The sequence below is a fragment of the Canis lupus genome, chromosome 22 (genome assembly GCF_048164855.1).
Source record: "Canis lupus baileyi chromosome 22, mCanLup2.hap1, whole genome shotgun sequence".
Taxonomy (NCBI): Eukaryota; Metazoa; Chordata; class Mammalia; order Carnivora; family Canidae; genus Canis; species Canis lupus.
In genome coordinates, this window is record NC_132859.1 from 26,047,161 (window position 1) to 26,065,618 (window position 18,458).

At 42.7% G+C, this 18,458-nt stretch overlaps 1 protein-coding gene across 3 annotated transcripts in view; it reads left to right on the plus strand.

Moving 5' to 3' along the window:
* Positions 1 to 5,304, plus strand: part of GALNT15 (polypeptide N-acetylgalactosaminyltransferase 15) — a 48,411-nt gene extending 43,107 nt beyond the window's left edge. For 2 of the 3 annotated variants that reach the window (XM_072792866.1, XM_072792867.1), the window contains 2 exons: positions 573 to 716; positions 3,266 to 5,304. In XM_072792866.1, coding sequence (XP_072648967.1) covers positions 573 to 716; positions 3,266 to 3,412 — 291 coding nt within the window. In that variant the 3' untranslated portion in view covers positions 3,413 to 5,304. Of the gene's footprint in view, positions 1 to 572; positions 717 to 3,265 lie in introns of those variants that run through there. The other variant, XR_012014959.1, reaches the window with a different exon arrangement.
* The last annotated feature ends 13,154 nt before the right edge of the window (positions 5,305 to 18,458 follow it).

An 18,458-nucleotide genomic window follows, 5' to 3' on the forward strand; every position in this document is an offset into this window, starting at 1 on the left:
TAATATAAAAATTCATTCAAGCTGTACCTGGCAGGAACAGAAAATGGTTTTATCAGAAGGTACTCTCTAGCCAGGCTACACAAGCTTCCTACAGCTAAAGCCCCTCTGCAAAGATATGCACAATCCAACACTACAAAACATGGGAGGAAAAAATGACCATGAGCGAGAGTCAGCAGATGCAACAGACAGCAGGAGAATTAGTTACAGGCCAGGTTAGATCTCTCCAGAAAGAGATAACCTTGGGCCTCAAGAGTGTCCCCCATCTGCTCTTCAGGCAGTGCACTCACACGATACACAGTATTCCTTATTGCCTCACCTATGATGCAATAAAAAGAATAATGGAGAAACATGCCAAAATGTATAATCATGAATACAACAGCATGTGGCACATGGCGATTTCAGTGGCTGGGTCTGGTCTAGGATTGTATGTGTAGCTTGGACTATGAGAGATTGTATTGCTGACCCTAATAGGATCTAAAGATTGCCCCTAGACCTGAGTTCTCCTTCCTTCATCTCTAGCTTTGGAAAAGATCTCCTTCTAGCTATGCTAACAACCATCCCCTCTGTCACAGCACCTGAAGCACACCAGCAGGAAGCAGATCCACTATGGCAGCCCACAGCACCTGTGCTTTGATGTCAGGCAAGAGCAGGTGATTCTTCAGAACTGCACCAAGGAAGGCCCTGCTATCCATCAACAGCACTGGGACTTCCAAGAGGTGAGTAATCTACTCAGGAAGTGTTCAGCAATGCTTCTGGCTGGGACTGTGTTCTGGAGTCTTCCAAGAGTCAAGTGTTACCATACAGGCTGGTGCCCCTGCTGTTGAACTTGGGGACTTGGTGTTAAGGCCTCAAGAGGAATAAAGCCAACCTTGTAGCAAAGTTGGACCAACAGCCTCTTGAAGACTAATTTGCCATGTCTTTGTAAATCTCTGACTATGATCATGGAAGAGAGAGGAGACAGTCCCTTTTTGAAGTTTATTAGCTCAGGTCACCAGCAAGACCATGGAGTATGTTATAGAAGCAGCCAAATACCTCAGTGATGTGGTTTTAGGAGCAATAGAAAGGCCCTTCCTTCTCTACTTGGTGATAAGTGGATCTAAGACTCAGGCCCACACATGCTCAAAGACATCTTGGAAACCAAGTTAAGGTCCATTATGAATGGTCACAAAGGACCATTCAACTCAAGTCCTATGTATAAGAAATGCTTTAAAAAGAGCATTTTAAAATAATAAGTAAAAGATTAGTAAGATACACCCAGTGTATTTCAGGCTTTAAAAACTAAGACTTTGTGCTCTCTTCAGCAGCACATATACTAAAAACTAAGACTTTAAAAAAGTATTATTGTTTAGCCATGAAAAGGAGTGAAGTATTGTTCATAGTAGCACTATTTACAATAGCCAAAAGGTAGAAGCAGCCCAAGCATTCAGTGATGGATGAATGGATAAACAAGATGTGGTATAGTATTCCACATAAATAAATAAATAAATAAATAAATAAATAAATGGAATACTATTCATTTATAAATACCTATATATTCATATGTATATAATGTAATACTATTCGCCTAAAAGGAGAGGAAAAATTCTGTCACAAGTTACAACATGGATGAACCTGGAGGACATCACACTAAGTGAAATAAATGTATCAGAAAAGGACAAATACTATATGAATCCACCCATAGAAGGTATCTAAAGTAGTCAAATTCATAGAAACAGAAAATAGAATAGCGGTTACCAGGGGCCTGGGGGGAGGGGAGAGTTGTTTAATAGGTATAGTTTCAATTTTGAAAGATGAAAAAGTTCTGAATATGTGTTTCACAACAATGTGAACATATTTAATACTATAAAACTACCCTTAAAAATGGTTAAGATGGTTACTTTTATGTAATTTGTTTTTACTGCAATGAAAAGAAATTAGGTACTACTTCACTACACAAAGAGAAAGAAGTCAATCACAAAAGGTCATATATTATATGACTTCACTTACAGGAAATGTCTGGAATAGACAAATCCATTAATATGGAAACCAAATTAGTGATTTCCAGGAGCTAGAAGGAGGGAGAGACAGAAAATGATTATTAATGGATGGTGGGTTTCTTTTTACAGTGAGGGTTGCATGGAATCTGTGAGTATACTAAAAGCCATCAAGGTGTATTCTATAAAAGAGTGAATATTATGGAGTGTGAATTATAACTCAAAAAAAAAAAACCAAATGGACATTTATCAGCATTGCTGGTCTAAATGTTTAACTTTTTACAAAGAAATAAATTTTGGGGGGTACCTGGGTGGCTCAGTGGTTGAGCATCTGCCTTTGGCTCAAGGTGTGATCCTGGGGTCTGGGGATCAAGTCCCACATTGGGCTCCCTGCATGGAGCCTGCTTCTCCCTCTGCCTATGTTTCTGCCTCTCTCTCTGTGTCTGTCATGAATAAACAGATAAAATCTTTTAAAATAGAAATCAATTTTTGTTGGAAAAAAGGATAGCCAGATTCAATATTAAATCTGGTCGCTTTTGAGTAGGAAGCGGCTATCATCCTTCAAACATGACTGACTTAGGCCCTTTATATATCCTTGAGCTTTCACTTTCTACTGCAACCTGGTGGCAGCAGTACTAAATTGCAGGATCCAGAGTGGGCAGAGACCAGATTAAAATCTTTTCGAAAGCAAAAATATACAAGACAAGGATAACAGTGAATGTCTCCAATATGGTATAAAGACTGAACATGCTCTGTACACTGGCATGCTACTAACCACAACTCTCTAAGAATTGGCACAATTATACAATCTCAACAAAGATAATTTAATTAGTGACCTCAAGCTTCCAAATAATATTTATTTTTAGGGCTACCTAAATTATACTTTATATTTTTAAAGATTTAAATATAAAAATCTTTATATTTTTAAAGATTCTTAAAATCTTTTTATTATTCTTTTTATTTATTCATGAGAGACACAGAAAGAGAGAGGCAGAGACATAGGCAGAGGGAAAATCAGGCTCCATGCGAAGGAGCCAGATGTGAGACTTGATCACAGAACTCCAGGATCATGCCCTGAGCCGAAGGCAGACACTCAACTGCTGAGCCACCCAAGCATCCCTAAATTATACTTTATATTAGCCAACATACTACAGTTCCTATCAGCCAGTTCAGACCACCTCTATAATTCTTATAATAATGAGCACAAAGCTTAGAAATATTCTTCTTTGCTGACTGATTGTAGAGAATTGACTGGTTTTCTTTTCTTTTCCTTTTTTTTTTTCTCTTTTCAGAATGGAATGATTGTCCACATTCTTTCTGGAAAATGCATGGAAGCTGTGGTGCAGGAAAACAGTAAAGATTTGTACTTGCACCAGTGTGATGGAAAAGCCAGCCAGCTGTGGCGATTTGACAATGTCAACACTGTGGATGAACGGTGACTGTCAAAGGGAAAACAGAAGTTTAGTCATCGCAGTTCAGCCCCAAGAGAACTGAAAGAGCATGTTTATTTCATGAAGCAGACCCTTTTGTGTTTGTGCTTCTGGTGACAGTAGAAAAGAAAGCTCCGTGAATGAATATAGAAAGTCTTTGCTTCTTACACCTTATTGCATTGACTGCTGGCTGTTTTAGAAAAAGGAAAAAAAAAATCATTGCTCATTGTCTTCATCACTGGTAGATGGTCATTACATAGTATGGAAGATTAGGGTTTTTTTTTTCCCATTGAGCACTTGATAATTGTTTTTTATCTCTGACAAAAGAAAGAGGCATGGGCAGTCTCTGGCAACATCTCCAATGATACATAAATCTAATAGATAAATCTTTTGCAAATGGCCTTACCTTGGATCCTCTGTGTAGCCAACCATGAAAATTCAAGTGTGAAGAGGATATAATGGCCTGACATCCCAAAAACTTTGGATTAAGCTCATTAGGACAAATTCCATGTTCACTGGCTGAGCCATAGCTCAGAAGAAGAAAGGGAGGCCACTGAGGAAGAGTAGAGTTGAAAAGAAGATGGAAGAGCTTTGACCCAATTCTCCAGCTCAGCTTAGCTGGAAAGTCAGCAGACCTGGAATAGGATGTTTTCATGTAAATGAGAATTTCCTCCATACTTTCTACCTCCATTCTCCCTGCCCTAGCCCTTCTCTAGCTTGGCTAACCCCAACCAGAATCTCATGCAATGTATTTCTCTTTAATCATTGGTATTGGAAGGGTCAGCTTGGGCTGAGCATTCCCAGTAACAAAGTATATACAATTGAGAAATTCTCCTGATGCCCTGTCATAGGATTTGCATTGACTGAATCAGAAATAGCAACCTCCATAAAGAAACAAGCCTCCCCAGAAGGGACATGCCTGCACTTGAGCCAAAACTCATATGAAAGGAACAAGAGTTGGGTATCAATACCCATTAGGGCTGATGTGGCCATTTCTGAGCCTGGGATCCCCAAATGTGCCTGCAGGTTGAATGTTCATAACTGGGGGAGGAACATGCCTCAGCTAGAGCAGAGCCAGTGCTAGCAAGAGCTGAAGGGCTCTCCTTGCTGTGACCTGGCCTACTTAGTTTGGCCATAGGGAGCTGTTGAGTGAAGTTGATTGTACTGTTAAGAAGACACCATTTATCCCCCTGTTTCTCCTCTAAGTAGAGTTTGATCTCTACACGGTCAGCTTAGAAACCTCCCTTCAAAGATATTATCTCCTCTGGGCTGTCTCGGAATTTAGAGTGTTTCAAATAAGAAAAACTAGGTAGGAAGTGAGGGTTTCTAAGCAATGCCTATCATAATTATGTATTCTTTTTCCATCAGCTTAAGTCAATAGCCCACTGCATTTTTCCTTCCTCAGAATACACTCCAGACCTGTGCTGTCTACAGTAGCTATTAGCCACATGTGGCTATTTAAATGTTAAATTAAATGTTAATTTTTAATAAAAATTAAAACTCAGTTTCTCAGTTGTACTGGTCACATTTCTAGTGCTTAATAGCTGCTTGTGCCTAGTGGCTACTGTATTGGAGAGCACAGATATAGAACATTCTATCACTGCAAATAGTTCTATTGGGTAGTGCTGATCTCGATAGATTCATCAGCCCATTGAGAGAAGAGATTTTAGCCACTGTCTGCTTCCTTCAGACATTCTATATTTAAAACAAATTCTCCTAACATCCTGAGGCTGAGACGGAGCTAAAAGTTCTCAGATGGCAACCCTGTAAATGGTATTAATAGTTGCAAACTAAAAATTAAACAAGACCTCTATTTTTTTAAGTAAACTTAATTATTGGCATTGTGAGTGTTTGAAGTTGCTGGAATAAATTAATATTATTAAATAAAAGGCTGAATTCAATTGTGTAAGTTGTGTTTGACAGTAATTAACAAAAGGACCCAGATGGCTTATTGCTTAATTGGTTTAACAAAGCAAGAATATGGGGTTCCTTGCTTCCTTAACCATCCCCATGATTTATTACTTTATTGTAGAAATGGCTGTCAACTCTGTCCCTAGCTGGTACTTACAGATCCTTAATTTAAACAAAACAGATGTCTCCATTTAGTTCTAAAAGAAATTCAACCTTCTCCTCATAGTGTAATCAAGTGTTCAAATTTCTGTTCTCTATGGACTCTGCTTTAATTTTGTCCATAATGATCATTTTAAAAGTAGAGAAACCTGGCATTTGAAAGATTTTATTTCCAAGAGTGTGATCTCCACTTTTGTGATGGAACTTTGTGGTTTTCAGGAATTCAAGCTCCTGACTGGACTTTATTGTTCAGGAGTAGATAGATGGGACACCTTGTTAGTATTCAGGTTGCTGGTTCTAGTTTGTTCTTGAGGTCTTGCTAGACCCCTGTCCTCAGAGCCTGTGAGACATCCCATAATACTTTCGTTTAATCCAATGCTCCTCAAATTTCACTGTGATCACAAGTCATGGGGATTCTGTTAAGATACAGACTCTGATTTGGTAGGTCTGGGGTGGGGCCTGAGATTCTGCATTCCTAATGAGCTCCCAGGGGATGCTGATGCTGGTCTATGGACCACTATCTGAATAGCTAAGGTTTATTTTTTTTTCAAGTTTTTTTTCACATTTTATTTTTTTTTTAGTATATGTGCTGCCGAAGCGAGCACTCACATTTTATTTTTAAAATTTTTTTTGTATATTTTTTATTGGAGTTCAATTTGCCAACATATAGCATGACACCCAGTGCTCATCCCGTCAAGTGCCCCCCCCTTCAGTGCCCATCACCCAGTCACCTCAACCCCCCGCCCACCTCCCTTTCCACCACCCCTTATTCGTTTCCCAGAGTTAGGTGTCTCTCATGTTGAATAGCTAAGGTTTAAACTATTCCAGCAGTCTTCTGTTGCTACTTGGAACTAGGAGAATGCCCACCGGACCAGTTCTTGGACTACTCTTTGCTTCTCACAGATCTCTTTTTTGAATCCACATAGCAAGATGGTTTGATCCTGTAGGATGTTGGACAACACTCCTTGTCCAATGTAATACCTTTTCCTCTCTTCCCTCCACACTTTTCCTTTTTCTCTTTCTGTTGACTAGTTCTATTCTTTTGACCAGGAGAGTTAGTTTTGTTGTTTTGCTGCTTGGCCTGTGTTGTGATCGCCTTATTTTGCTTATCTTGTCCACAGCTTCCCTCATTTTCTCATCTCTGATCAACGCTGCTTTTTCCCGCATCCATGGTCCTGTGACAGCTTTTCTCTTACTCTCCCATTCCTTCTTCTGACCCTCTATTCCCTTCCATCACCAAGTCCAACTGACCAATCTTGATGGAGTGAACACCACTGGTTTAACCAAAGGATTTTTGGAGCACTGAGCAGCACATCAATTAATTGCTGGATTTTTAAATTTTTTCTCAGCCCTAGCTTCTGTCTTGGAGGAATCCAGAGTATGGAGGAGTAGAAATATCATGTCACATGGATGTGAGATGGTTGAGCTACTAGAGATGCTGCTACTAATCATGGGAATACAGCCCTTGTCTTGAGGAAGCTGCCGGCGTCTGCCAGGCAGGTAGCCCTATCTAGAGGATCTACAGAGAGGAAGCTATAGGAGACTATTGGGAGATGGGCCAAGACCCATAACCTCTGAAAATAGTCACATATAATAGCCAGGCATAAGAATAGATGATCAGAAAACAAATCCTGCCAAAGCCCAAAATTTGACTCCTTCAATCCTTAAGTCACACAATAAAGGTAAAGCACAACTAACTAAGAAGGAGATGCTAAGGGAATCCCTGGGTGGCTCAGTGGTTTAGTGCCTGCCTTCGGCCCAGGGCATGATCCTGGAGTCTCGGGATCGAGTTCCACATCGGGCTCCTTGCATAGAGCCTGCTTCTCCCTCTGCCTGTGTCTCTGCTCCCCACCCACCTCTGTGTCTTTCATGAATAAATAAATAAAATCTTTTTTTAAGAAAAGAAGGAGATGCCAAATTCACCCTTTGACATTGGAGTCTCTGGTAGTGACACAGTATTCTGGCCCCACTCACTTCCCTCTGGTGTTAATAGATTCAGGGAGCTCCTGAAGAACTCCCAACTGTTATTATCTGCATTTCTTTGCTTGAGGGTTTTTCCTAAAGCTGAAGAAGGCTGCTTTATGATGTGGGGCAGGCCAGAAAGTCACCTGTAAGGAGCAGTCCTCAATCAATGACTGCTAAGAGTATAGATACCTCAGTTCCCTCACCTCTCCAGTAGGATAATGCTGACATGCAAATTCCACACCATTTCTCAGATCCTGTGGGATTATACTCTCATCACCCACAGTGGTAGCTGGCTTGATAATACATTTTTAATTGGCTATATTCCCTTCCCACCCCCTCACTGGTGCTTCCCAAACTCACTTTCCAGGTAAACCACTTATACTCAAATCCTTATTTCAGTGTCTCCTAAGGGAAACTCACCTTAACATACATGGCCTAGGCCTCCAGAAGCTTCTACCTATGGGAGTTATTCTGCTCGTCAAATTCCACTCTTTATCAGTAGTTGCCCGCCATGTACCAGATGCCCTACTTCCCTGAGCTGAACTTATTGCACTGAACTGCAAGACCAGAATATGGGCCTCTAGGCAGCTGTGTCTCAGGAAGGGAGAGACTGAGGAAGGAGCAAACTGCTCAGTCCTTATCTCAAACATATCATTAATATTAGACATCCTTCCTTCTTGGGGAAGAATGAATGAGGGTTAGCGAGAGGCCACAAGTATTCCAAGAACTGATATCCCTCCTTGTAGAAACCTGAAGCGTCGGAAAGCCTAGGTTCCTCCTGAGTCTCTCTCTCTCTCTCTCTCTCACACACACACAATGTTCCCTTTTATATTTTAGTTATTGTGCAATAACTGGTACATACCAGTGTTGGCGGGTGTGCAAATACATTATGTAAGCTAAGAGCAGAGAGCATGGTTGTTCTCCATGATTGAGGGGCACTTAGATATAAGGTAGGTATTGAGGAGGAGATCGGCCAAACAATATGGTAAAGTCCTGAAGAGCAAGATGATCCAGGGAGTATTTCCACTGGGGGCAGAGAGGTTGCCAGAGGGATTTTCAGGGTTAGGTGACTAATAAAGTGTGTCACCTTATTTTAGTCCTCACTATAAAGGTGTCATCTTATTTTCACCTGAAACTCTTTTTTTTTAAGATTTTATTTAATCATGAGAAACACAGAGAGAGAGAGAGGCAGAGACATAGGCAGAGGGAGAAGCAGGCTCCCTGCAGGAAGCCTGATGTGGATTTGATTTCCAGGACCGCAGGATCATGCCTGAGCCAAAGGCAGACACTCAACCACTGAGCCATCCAGGCATCCCTCACCTGAAACTTTTGGCCAAGACTTATATACTGATTGTGTGCTGTGTTGGAGGATGGAAATCAAGAAACAGGACTGAACTCCTGTCCAGAATAGAGAGAAGTCAAAAGAGAGAAGTCTCCGCAGGTTGGATAGATACCAGTGAGACTGGGCATTCAGTGGAAGCAGGCTAACATCGGCATAGAGAACTAACACAAGTTCTTGCCACCACATCATGTCAGTAAGGATAAATTCACTGAGGCAAGATATGTTAAAATTATTTTAGACTGTGGACTAGAGCAAGGTCAGTGAACTTTTCCTACGCAGGGTGAGATGGTACATATTTTCGCTTTACAGGCCCCATGATCTCTGTCACAACTACTCACAACTGTACTGTAGCACAAAAGCAGCCATGGACAATAATAAACAAATGAGTATGGCTGTGTCTCAATCAAACTTTATTTTCAAAAACTGAGTTGGCCCACAACTGTAGTTTGCCACCCCCTGGAGTAGAGATTTTGACCCAGCTGTAGAAGGAGGTAAATTATAGATTTTTTAAAAACAGAAAAATATTACCAAAGAAATTGGTACAAAAGCAAATACAAAAAGCAAAGAAAAGGGGGAAAATATATATCATATTCTCACTGTAAGCAGACTTCAATCTTTTTTAGAAAGAAATAGGAATAAACAAGTATTTATTTCTTTTTAAAAAATATTTTATTTATTTATTCATGAGACAGAGAGAAAGATAGAGAGAGAGAGAGGCAGAGACACAGGCAGAAGGAGAAGCAGCCTCCATGCAGGGAGCCTGACATGGGACTTGATCCCTGGTCTCCAGGATCACACCCTGGGCTGAAGGCGATGCTAAACCACTGAGCCACCTGGGCTGCCCCGAAATCTTTATTTCTTAATCAAAATATAAAACATTGACATTCAGCCCACAGCCTTCTTTCCTTTGGAAACACACAGATTCCAGAGCCCTTCGTTGTCACCAGGGCTTGGGCAGAACAAACCTTTTTAGTGAGACCACAGGCTGCAGTAAGAACAGCAACGTGGGAAGGAGGGCTGCTAAGAAGCATTTTAGCCAAGCTGGTGGGATTAATTTGTGCTAACAGATAAAATTGCCACTGTAGTTTTTCGTGATTGTGGTTAAGACACAAAGGGCAATGCACACACTCCCTCCCTTTCCTGCCACAGTTCTCTTGCAATCAGGATTTGAAGACAATCAGATACAAGCTCTTATGTGGGCAAGAACAATAACCCCTGTGTTATTTACATAGACTCTCATCCCTGACATCCAGGTTCATCAAGATTCAAAGCACAAACAGCAAAAGTCAAGTGGCCCAGAGGGATTTCCAGTAGTTTGGCTTGAGACCAAGGGTGTACCAGACCAACAAACCTCACTCCTTGTGCTCCTAAGCCACCATAGGCCCATAACACATGCTTAAATGCCAGACCCTGGGGTGCCTCCTGCCTGTTATAATCTATATTTGGGACTGCTAACCCACCACATCCCTTCAAGTGTCAATGTTGGCACATCCAAGGCTGGCTCCAGATAAAACAAAAAACTTGGAGTGCCTCCTTCTCCCCATTGTCACGGACAGAACCAGAGCTGTCCAACCCCATCTCTACCTTGCAATATATGGGTTTACTCTGCACCCTGCTATCCCCACCTGTCATTGTCTGTGAGCCTTCACCATGCACAAGGGACAGATAGTTCCATAGCTCAGGTTACCCAGATGGGAGATACAATTGAGGCCTATTGACTTCTATTTTGGAGAGATCCTGTTTTGCTTCCCATGTTGGTCAGATGCTTAAAGTAATGGAAGGATGAGAAGTCCCTGTTCTTACTATTCATTGGGAAAATAATTTTCTTCTTCAGTCAACTCTTCTAGAATATCCTTGACTACTCTCCATGGGGGGCTTCACACATAATTCTAGGTGGTAGGTTGGTTTGCATGGTGATAGAGCCACCACTGTCTCCCTAAGTTTCCAGCTCTGTCCCCAGTAATGACATCCCTTCATATATTTGTTTGAGTAATGGCCCTCCCAGCTGGTCAGGTAGGTCTCCAGCACCTTTATCCAAGCCATTTGCCACTTCCTTGCATAGCGTCCCTACCCAGCTGGCCCCCACCTTGTAGGTAGAATCCAGTTGGAAACATAATATAGGTTGCCTTAAGATGATTCCTATCCTATGTCACTATTCAATATGGCTTATGGTAGACTTCTATTCCAGACTAAGCAATAGGCATTTTGTTTTAGCAAGGAGCCATGATCCATACTTCCCTGTTTTTGCCCTTACCATTACCATAGGGCTGGATTCCTGATTCTGTGGATTATATTATGGAGAAGAAAAATCCAGGAGTTGTGATATAGAAGAGTGAAATTTCAAGAGTTGGGAGAAAAATCAGATATAAAAGACTCTGGATACCATATGGGCAAGAGACAGTAAGGTATCTGTGAACAAATATATGTACTATCATCAGAAATAACAGTAATAACCACAAGTGTAAAGCCTGTGCTAAGCTCTTTATTTACATTATTTCTTCTTATATTCAAACTAGGCCAGTGAAGTAGGTCCCATTCTTATTCTATTTTACATTATCCCATTCTACAGTTGAGAAGAGTGAGACTTAAATAGATAATTTTCCTGAAGCCAGACAGCTAGAGAGCAATGCAGCTAGACCACAGGCTCATCTAGTTTCAAGTCCTTTACTTTTGACCTACACATTTTATTGCCTCTCAGTATTTGTGAGCAAAGAAAACGAAGTTAAGTGGTGACCTTCCAAATGGAGCTAGGTGAAAATAAGGGCCAAGGTGCTTTGGGACCTGCCAAGATTAGCGCTATCAGTCTGGATGAGTTCAGGTGCAAGTAACTGAAGAACCAATTCCTGGAGGCTAAAGAAATCAAGATCTTTGATTATCTCACATGCCCAACCCAAAGGTAGCTAGTTCTATATTTGGTGCAGTGACTCACAGACATCATCTAGGACCCAGACTCTTCCTAACCTTCCATTTAGCATCCCCCATGCTTTTGATTCTGCTATCTAGCTCTTTGTTATTATGGAAGGCCACCACAACACCAAACACTGCATCCATGCCCCAGAATCCCAAATAGGGAGGAAGAGAAGCAGCAGAAGGAAGCTCCTCTCTAACATCTTTATTTTTTTTAAAGATTTTATTTATTTATTCATGAGACACACAGAGAGAGGCAGAGACATAGGCAGAGGGAGAAGCAGGCTCCCTGTGGGGAGCCCTCTGCGGGACTCAATGCCAGGACCCCGGGATCACGACCTGAACAGAAGGCAGACGCTCAACCACTGAGCCATCCCAAGGCGTCCCTAACATCTTTACTTCTATTCTTCCGCAGAGGTCCTCCCTGCCTCCTTGCCGCCTGCCCTCTTCCCAGTGGACTTCTTCTGTCTCACTGGTCAGAACTGTGACAGGTGGTCACCTTTGGCCGCTTGAGAGGCTCGGAAAGTGACCAGGAAGGTATCTCAGTAAAGAGGGAATAGGCTGGGCACATTGCCTCCCAGAACCTAACTGGGGTCTGCGATCAGAGAAGATGGGAAGCTGCTTGATGGATAGCCAGTGACAGTGCCTGTATGGGGGGATGATTCCTCTCTCAAGCAGGAACAGGCCCTGTTTCTTTCTTCCCCCGCTTTTCTTAAGTCACAATGATATGAAAATGGCAGGACACTGAGCTAAAGACCTATAAAGTTCTGCGTACCTAACCCCAAGGTATTATCCAATCAACTCCTGCCCTGTGACCAAAGTAGGAATCCTCAATTGCCCCAGACCCAGCTCAGTTGACTCATGCTGGGGTATGAGGAAGGCATAAAGGTGCCGGTCATCTGGATATTACCCTCTACCACCACAACTGGTCAGATCTCCCACAAAGCAAAAGCGTTTTGATCTCTTTTATTATGCACCTTTTGGGAAAAAAACTGTGGCCCCAAAGTACAATCCCAAAAAACTCTTTTCTTTTATTCCTGTCTCTGAGGGGCAGGTTTCTATTTGCTTTATAAAGAAACATAAAGGGGTACCTGGGTGACTCAGTGGTTGAGCGTCTGCCTTTGGCTCAGGTCGTGATTCCAGGGTCCTGGGATGGAGTCCCACATCGGGCTCCCGGCAGGAGCCTGCTTCTCCGCCTATGTCTCTGCCTCTCTCTGTGTGTCTCTCATGAATGAATAAATAAAATCTTAAAAAAAAAACATAAAAGGTAAGCATGGCTTATAAAAAATGAGAGGGCATATCTTCCCATTGGATTTATTGTGGTTTTTCTTTATTGTATATCATATGGGAGTATATGATACAGGAAGATGCTTGGGAATTTTGCTTAAAACAAGTCACAGCCTGTTAACCATCTGTTTCCCATGAGTAGGAAAGCTATTATGTGATCATGTCAAGGGGCCTCTGGATTTTCTCAAGGCTTTTCCATAAGGCAGGGGCTTAAGACAAAAATCCCCTAACCCTTTGGTTTGAATCTTTTTCCTCTTAGTCCTGTAAGTAACCACAGAAGGGAAGAGAATCTGGCTGATACCCATTGAGTGCAAGTTGGAAAAGTTAAAATATTTCTGTTTTCTGAAAGCAATGCCATGCAGTGAAAAGCCCAGAAAGTTCAATGGCTTGGCTTTAGGTTTACAAAGCACAAAGTTAAATGTCTGAGGGATATGTTTACTACCATAAACCCAGATTATAATGCTCTTTCCAGAGTGAATTCTAAACTCTTAGGGTCACTTTCCAAACTAAAAAACTATAAATTTTCCTTGAATATCTACTATGCACCAAGAACATTTCCAGGTCCTTATCCCATGTGTTTTCTGAACTGTTAGCTCTGATGATCTTGATGAATCACCCATGAATCAGAAATATTGCAAAATATCATCTTCACTGAATACTATGTCAGCACAGACTCAGACAGAGTTGGATATGTACTCTTCAGTTTCTGGGAAGGCAGAGATAGTTCAAAAACAATTCCAGGAAAGGAAACAAATATGCCTTTTGATGTACTTGCCAAGTGGGACACAAAATAGAACTAAATTTGTAAATAACAATTATTTTCCCAAAATTGCTGTGAGGACATGCCCAGCATTCAGTGATCCTTAAAATATAATTCACCTATGTTCAGATAATTTCCAAGTATTTCTCTAGCCTTCACTCCTCTGCAACCTCAGACTCACTCATCCAAGCATCTTCAACTGGCACTAGAGCCCAAGTGATGTCGTTTAAGTATTCCCCTGCCAGAGATCCTTCCATGGCTCCCCATTCCCTTCAAAACAATGCCCTGCTTTCCCAAAACAACCTTCCTACAAGGTCCTTCCTAGTCTGGCCCTGACCCTCTGGATTCACAACACCATCTCCTAACACATAGTCCCCAGGGGCATCTGGGTAGCTCAGTGGATGAGCGTCTGCCTTTGGCTCAGGTCATGATGCCGGGGTCCTGGGATTGAGTCCCGCATTAGGTTCGCTATGGGAACCCTGCTTATCCCTCTGCCTATGTCTTTGCCTCTTTTTGTGTGTCTCTCATGAATAAATAAATAAAATCTTAAAACAAAACAAAACAAAAAAACACATAGTTCCCAATACAACACTTTCTTGTCTCTACTTTTGCCACACTGTTCCCTCAGCCCAGAGCACTCTTCTCTCCTCTCACCAACTTGTTCTTGTCCATCATGCAAGATTTGCTCATGCATCATCTCTCCAAACTCCTAAGCTGGGCTAAATGCCCCTCTTCTGGGCTGCTGGATATGTGGCTCTATCAAAATACAACCACTCTGTATTACAAGGACCACACACGTTCCCTCTACTAGACTAATCCAATTTTGTCAATCTCTATGCCCAGAGTTCTTTGCACACTTTCTGACTTTTGTTAGATATATAATGCATGTTTACTGAACTTGAACTAATGTGGTAATGACATCTTCTGTGTGTGTGTGTGTGTGTGTGTGTGTGTCCCCAGAGCCAGGTGAAGTAAAAGCAAGAGAGGAAAAATTATAGAACTTAAATTCAGTCACCCAAGAGCTTTTATATGAGGTCAAACTTCAGAGGATTTTGTCCTCATCACTTTTCAGTCTTTCAGAGTCTGTGGCCTAGGAGACAAAGATTCTCAGGAAGTGGAGAAAGGATTTGTGTGTGTGTGTGTGTGTGTGTGTGTGTGTGTGTGTGAAGACTGCACAAGTCTAGTTCATTGAGATCAAAAGGAATTTTCGTGCAAAGTAGAATCTTTTTTTTTTTTTTTCAAATAGCACCCACAGGGACACAAATCAGCCAAGAGTGCGCTGACCAGAAATGAACTGAACACAACTCATTGTTCTAATCAAAGAGACTCAGGAGAAAAGCTTCAAAGGGCCTGGAAGTGGTAACAGGAATGATAGCAGCGCTGAGGGCAGGAAGTAAGCACACACTTCCCCCACAGAAGGCTTGGCATTTTATCTGCAGTCTGTGGGTTCCAGAGCAGACCAGGGAGGTAGAGTCCTCTTTCAGAGGCACAGAGGCACCCTGCACTTGACAGCCCCCTGATGGCACATACCAGCATCCGCCCCCTCTACTCTTCTCCCAAGTTGGCCAGGCTCCATCTGGGCATATCTGATCTCTCAGACTATGAGGTGGGGGCTTGTATGGAAGCTTCACTTTGGCTCCTCAGGTGAGCTCTGAGATATGTGGATATACCCTCACTTCCCCTCAGAACCTAGGGTTTCATACTCTCAAACCTTTTCTTTGAATTTTCATTTTTCCCATGAAGCAGTAAATGGTACAGACAAGGTGAGGCCAGGGTGTCCATATTTTAAAAAGATCACTAGATGATTCTTTTTTTTTAAGATTTTATTTATTTATTCATTAGAGACAGAGAGAGAGAGAGCGAGGCAGAGACACAGGCAGAGGGAGAAGCAGGCTCCATGCAGGGAGCCCAATGTGGGACTCGATCCCAGGTCTCCAGGATCAGGCCCTGGGCTGAAGGCGGTGCTAAACAGCTGAGCCACCCGGGCTGCCCCACTAGATGATTCTGACAGGTAGCCAGGTTCAGGGTTTCTGATGTCTTTGAAATGTACCCTTATCAGGCAACTGCCCTTCAACAATTGCAGACACTGAGACAAAATTAAATTTTATTATCTTCACAACATAAAGGAAAACTGGGGGGCTAGATCATTCAGGATATTTTGGTTTACAAGCAAAAGACAACCTGACCCAAACTGGTTTAGGCAAAAGAGGTAAATAATAAACTCACATATTGGCAAATCTGGAATAGTTTACCTTCAGGTCTGGCTTGATCCAGAACTCAAAAGGGATCACAAGGATCCATCACTTGCCCTGGTTTTCCCTGATTTAATTCTATTACCTGGTCTTCCAAGATGGCCACTTGATGGCTTTAGACTCCTCTTCTGGCTACAATAATCCCAGACCTCCCCCGCTCCCCCCCTCCCCCCGCCACTACACTGCTCTAGTGCTCTATTGTTCTGTAACAAATTATTACTAAATTTAATGGCTTAAAAAAACTATTTTATAATAGCTCAGAATTTTGTGGGTTAGGTGTTTGGGAATAGCTCAACTAGGCAGTTCCTTTGTTCATGTGGTGTCACTTGGTGGCATTCAACTGTAGCTGGTCTACCCTAGAGGGTCCAAAAGAATTTTACTCACATGCTGGGCCATTCGGCAGGGGTGTCTGGCACGCTGGGCTCAGCTGCCCTCCCCTCTCCACATAGTCCCAGGGCCTTTTGCGTGGTTTCTGCCGCAGGACTGTCAGGTATATCTTATACTGCTGAGCATGGCTCAGCACACCCAGAAACCAATACAGAAGCTGCTAGTCCCCTTAAAGGCCAGACCTGGAACAGATATAGCACCCCTTCCATTGTTCTCCATTGCTCAAAACAATCACACATTATTACTTCAGATTTGAGAGGAAGGGAAACAAATCTCACCTGTCAAAGGGATGAATAACAACAACAACAAAAATGTATGGACATCTTTAAGCCGCCACCCCTATATGCCCAGTGACAAAGACTGAGTCTATGTCCTAGAACCCCCAGCAAAAGCTCTGAGGTTTACTGACTGATTAAACTGACTGAGGAATGCATCTGCCCCTGAGCCAATCTCTGTGAAATGTTGCTTGGGAGCTTGGGAAATTCTGATTGGAGCTGAAAGTAAAAAATAATATTATGGCTAAGAAATCCTACAGGGAGGAAATGGTGGTGGGTGGATTCTGGACAGGGATGTTAGTTTGGGGTAACCTAAGGAGCATACCTGAACAAGGTTTTGGATGCAGGTGCTTTATTTGGGAGGTAAGCCCAGAGAGCAAGAGTGAATGAATAGTGGGAACGGGACCAGGACAGAGGAAGAGCCAATGTTTGCGTTGTGAGCACTGAAACTTGATTCTTCTTACTCTGGGACATTTTTCTACCAGGTCCCTTCCCTTAAGTTGGAGGCTGCCCTGGGGACTTCTCCAGTGCACCCTTCAGGTAGCACTTACAGGAGCAGAGCAGGTTCCCAAGGCCTCAGAGAAGATCCCAAGGCAGAAAAGTATGAAGATGTGGACTTGACCTTCACATGGTGCAAGATGAGTTTAACCTGTATGGAAACCTGTTCCCAGAGCTGATGCTGAAATCCAAAGAGGGCCAGGGATGTGACTCTAGGTACCAAAAACATCTGCCACATGAGCCAACCAACCAATGTCCCCTGCAGGATCAGAGCCCAGATCACCTTGCCAAATGGTTAGAGGAGCACTTCTGCAGCTGATGTGATGGGCACCCAGGGGCCCCTCCTGTGCAGCAGATCAGTGCAGGCCATCTTCCCTTTGGGCCTGTCAGCGCCACCAGTCAACACCACCACAACACACCTTTGGCCCATCAAAGTTGGGTTATTTGGCACTTGTTGCAACAAGGGACACCACAAACATGAGGAACCATGTAGGAGGCTGTTGAGGCTTATGAGATCAGAGCTTGGGTTAGGTGATTTGGGGAAGAGTTCCAGGAAATATGGTCTTGCTCTAGACAAGAAGCTGTCAGAAAAGGGGGCAGTTTTTATGATTGGGCATCTTAGTAATTTTATATAGAAGATGATAGGAGGGCCAGGGCAGGGTTAAAGCTATAGTAGATCAACAACCACTCATGTTTTCCAGAGAGAGAAAGGCTATCTGGCCATTTTTGTAGTTTGTCCCAGTGCTCTTGCTTTTGTCTTTGCTCACACGTGATGACAACATGGCTTTGTTCTACTTCACTCCATCGTGCTCACAAAGCAAACTTGTCCGTTGCTGGTGTTCCGTGAAATTGTGGGTTAAGCAGGGGAGGGAACTCTGCAGTGCAGGTATGGGTGCCAGGCCTAGTGGCTGGTGTCTTTTTCTTTCTCGGGTTTCATATGATACAGGCTGTATGCTCTCATGAGAGTGACAGGTGCTCATGGCTCTAAGCAAAGTCAGTTCATGAAGTGCAGGGCTCAGAAGAGCAGGCACAGGTCAGGAGGGCTCTTCAGTCTCTTGAAAAGCTCTAAGTGTGGCTGGAGACTTATGAGTCGATTCTCTCCATCTCCTCAGTGATATTCATGACTGATACCATGATATTCATGGTCTGACCTTGGAAACTGGCAGGGCTCACTGATTTATTTCCTGCCGTTTGTGCACAGGTGACAAAGCATGATGGTGACAGCTCAGATAATCCCCTCAGCCACAAAGTATTTAATGGAGTCAGGCTCTCATGGAGGAAAGTGATAGGCACTGTTGCAGATTCTGCTGCT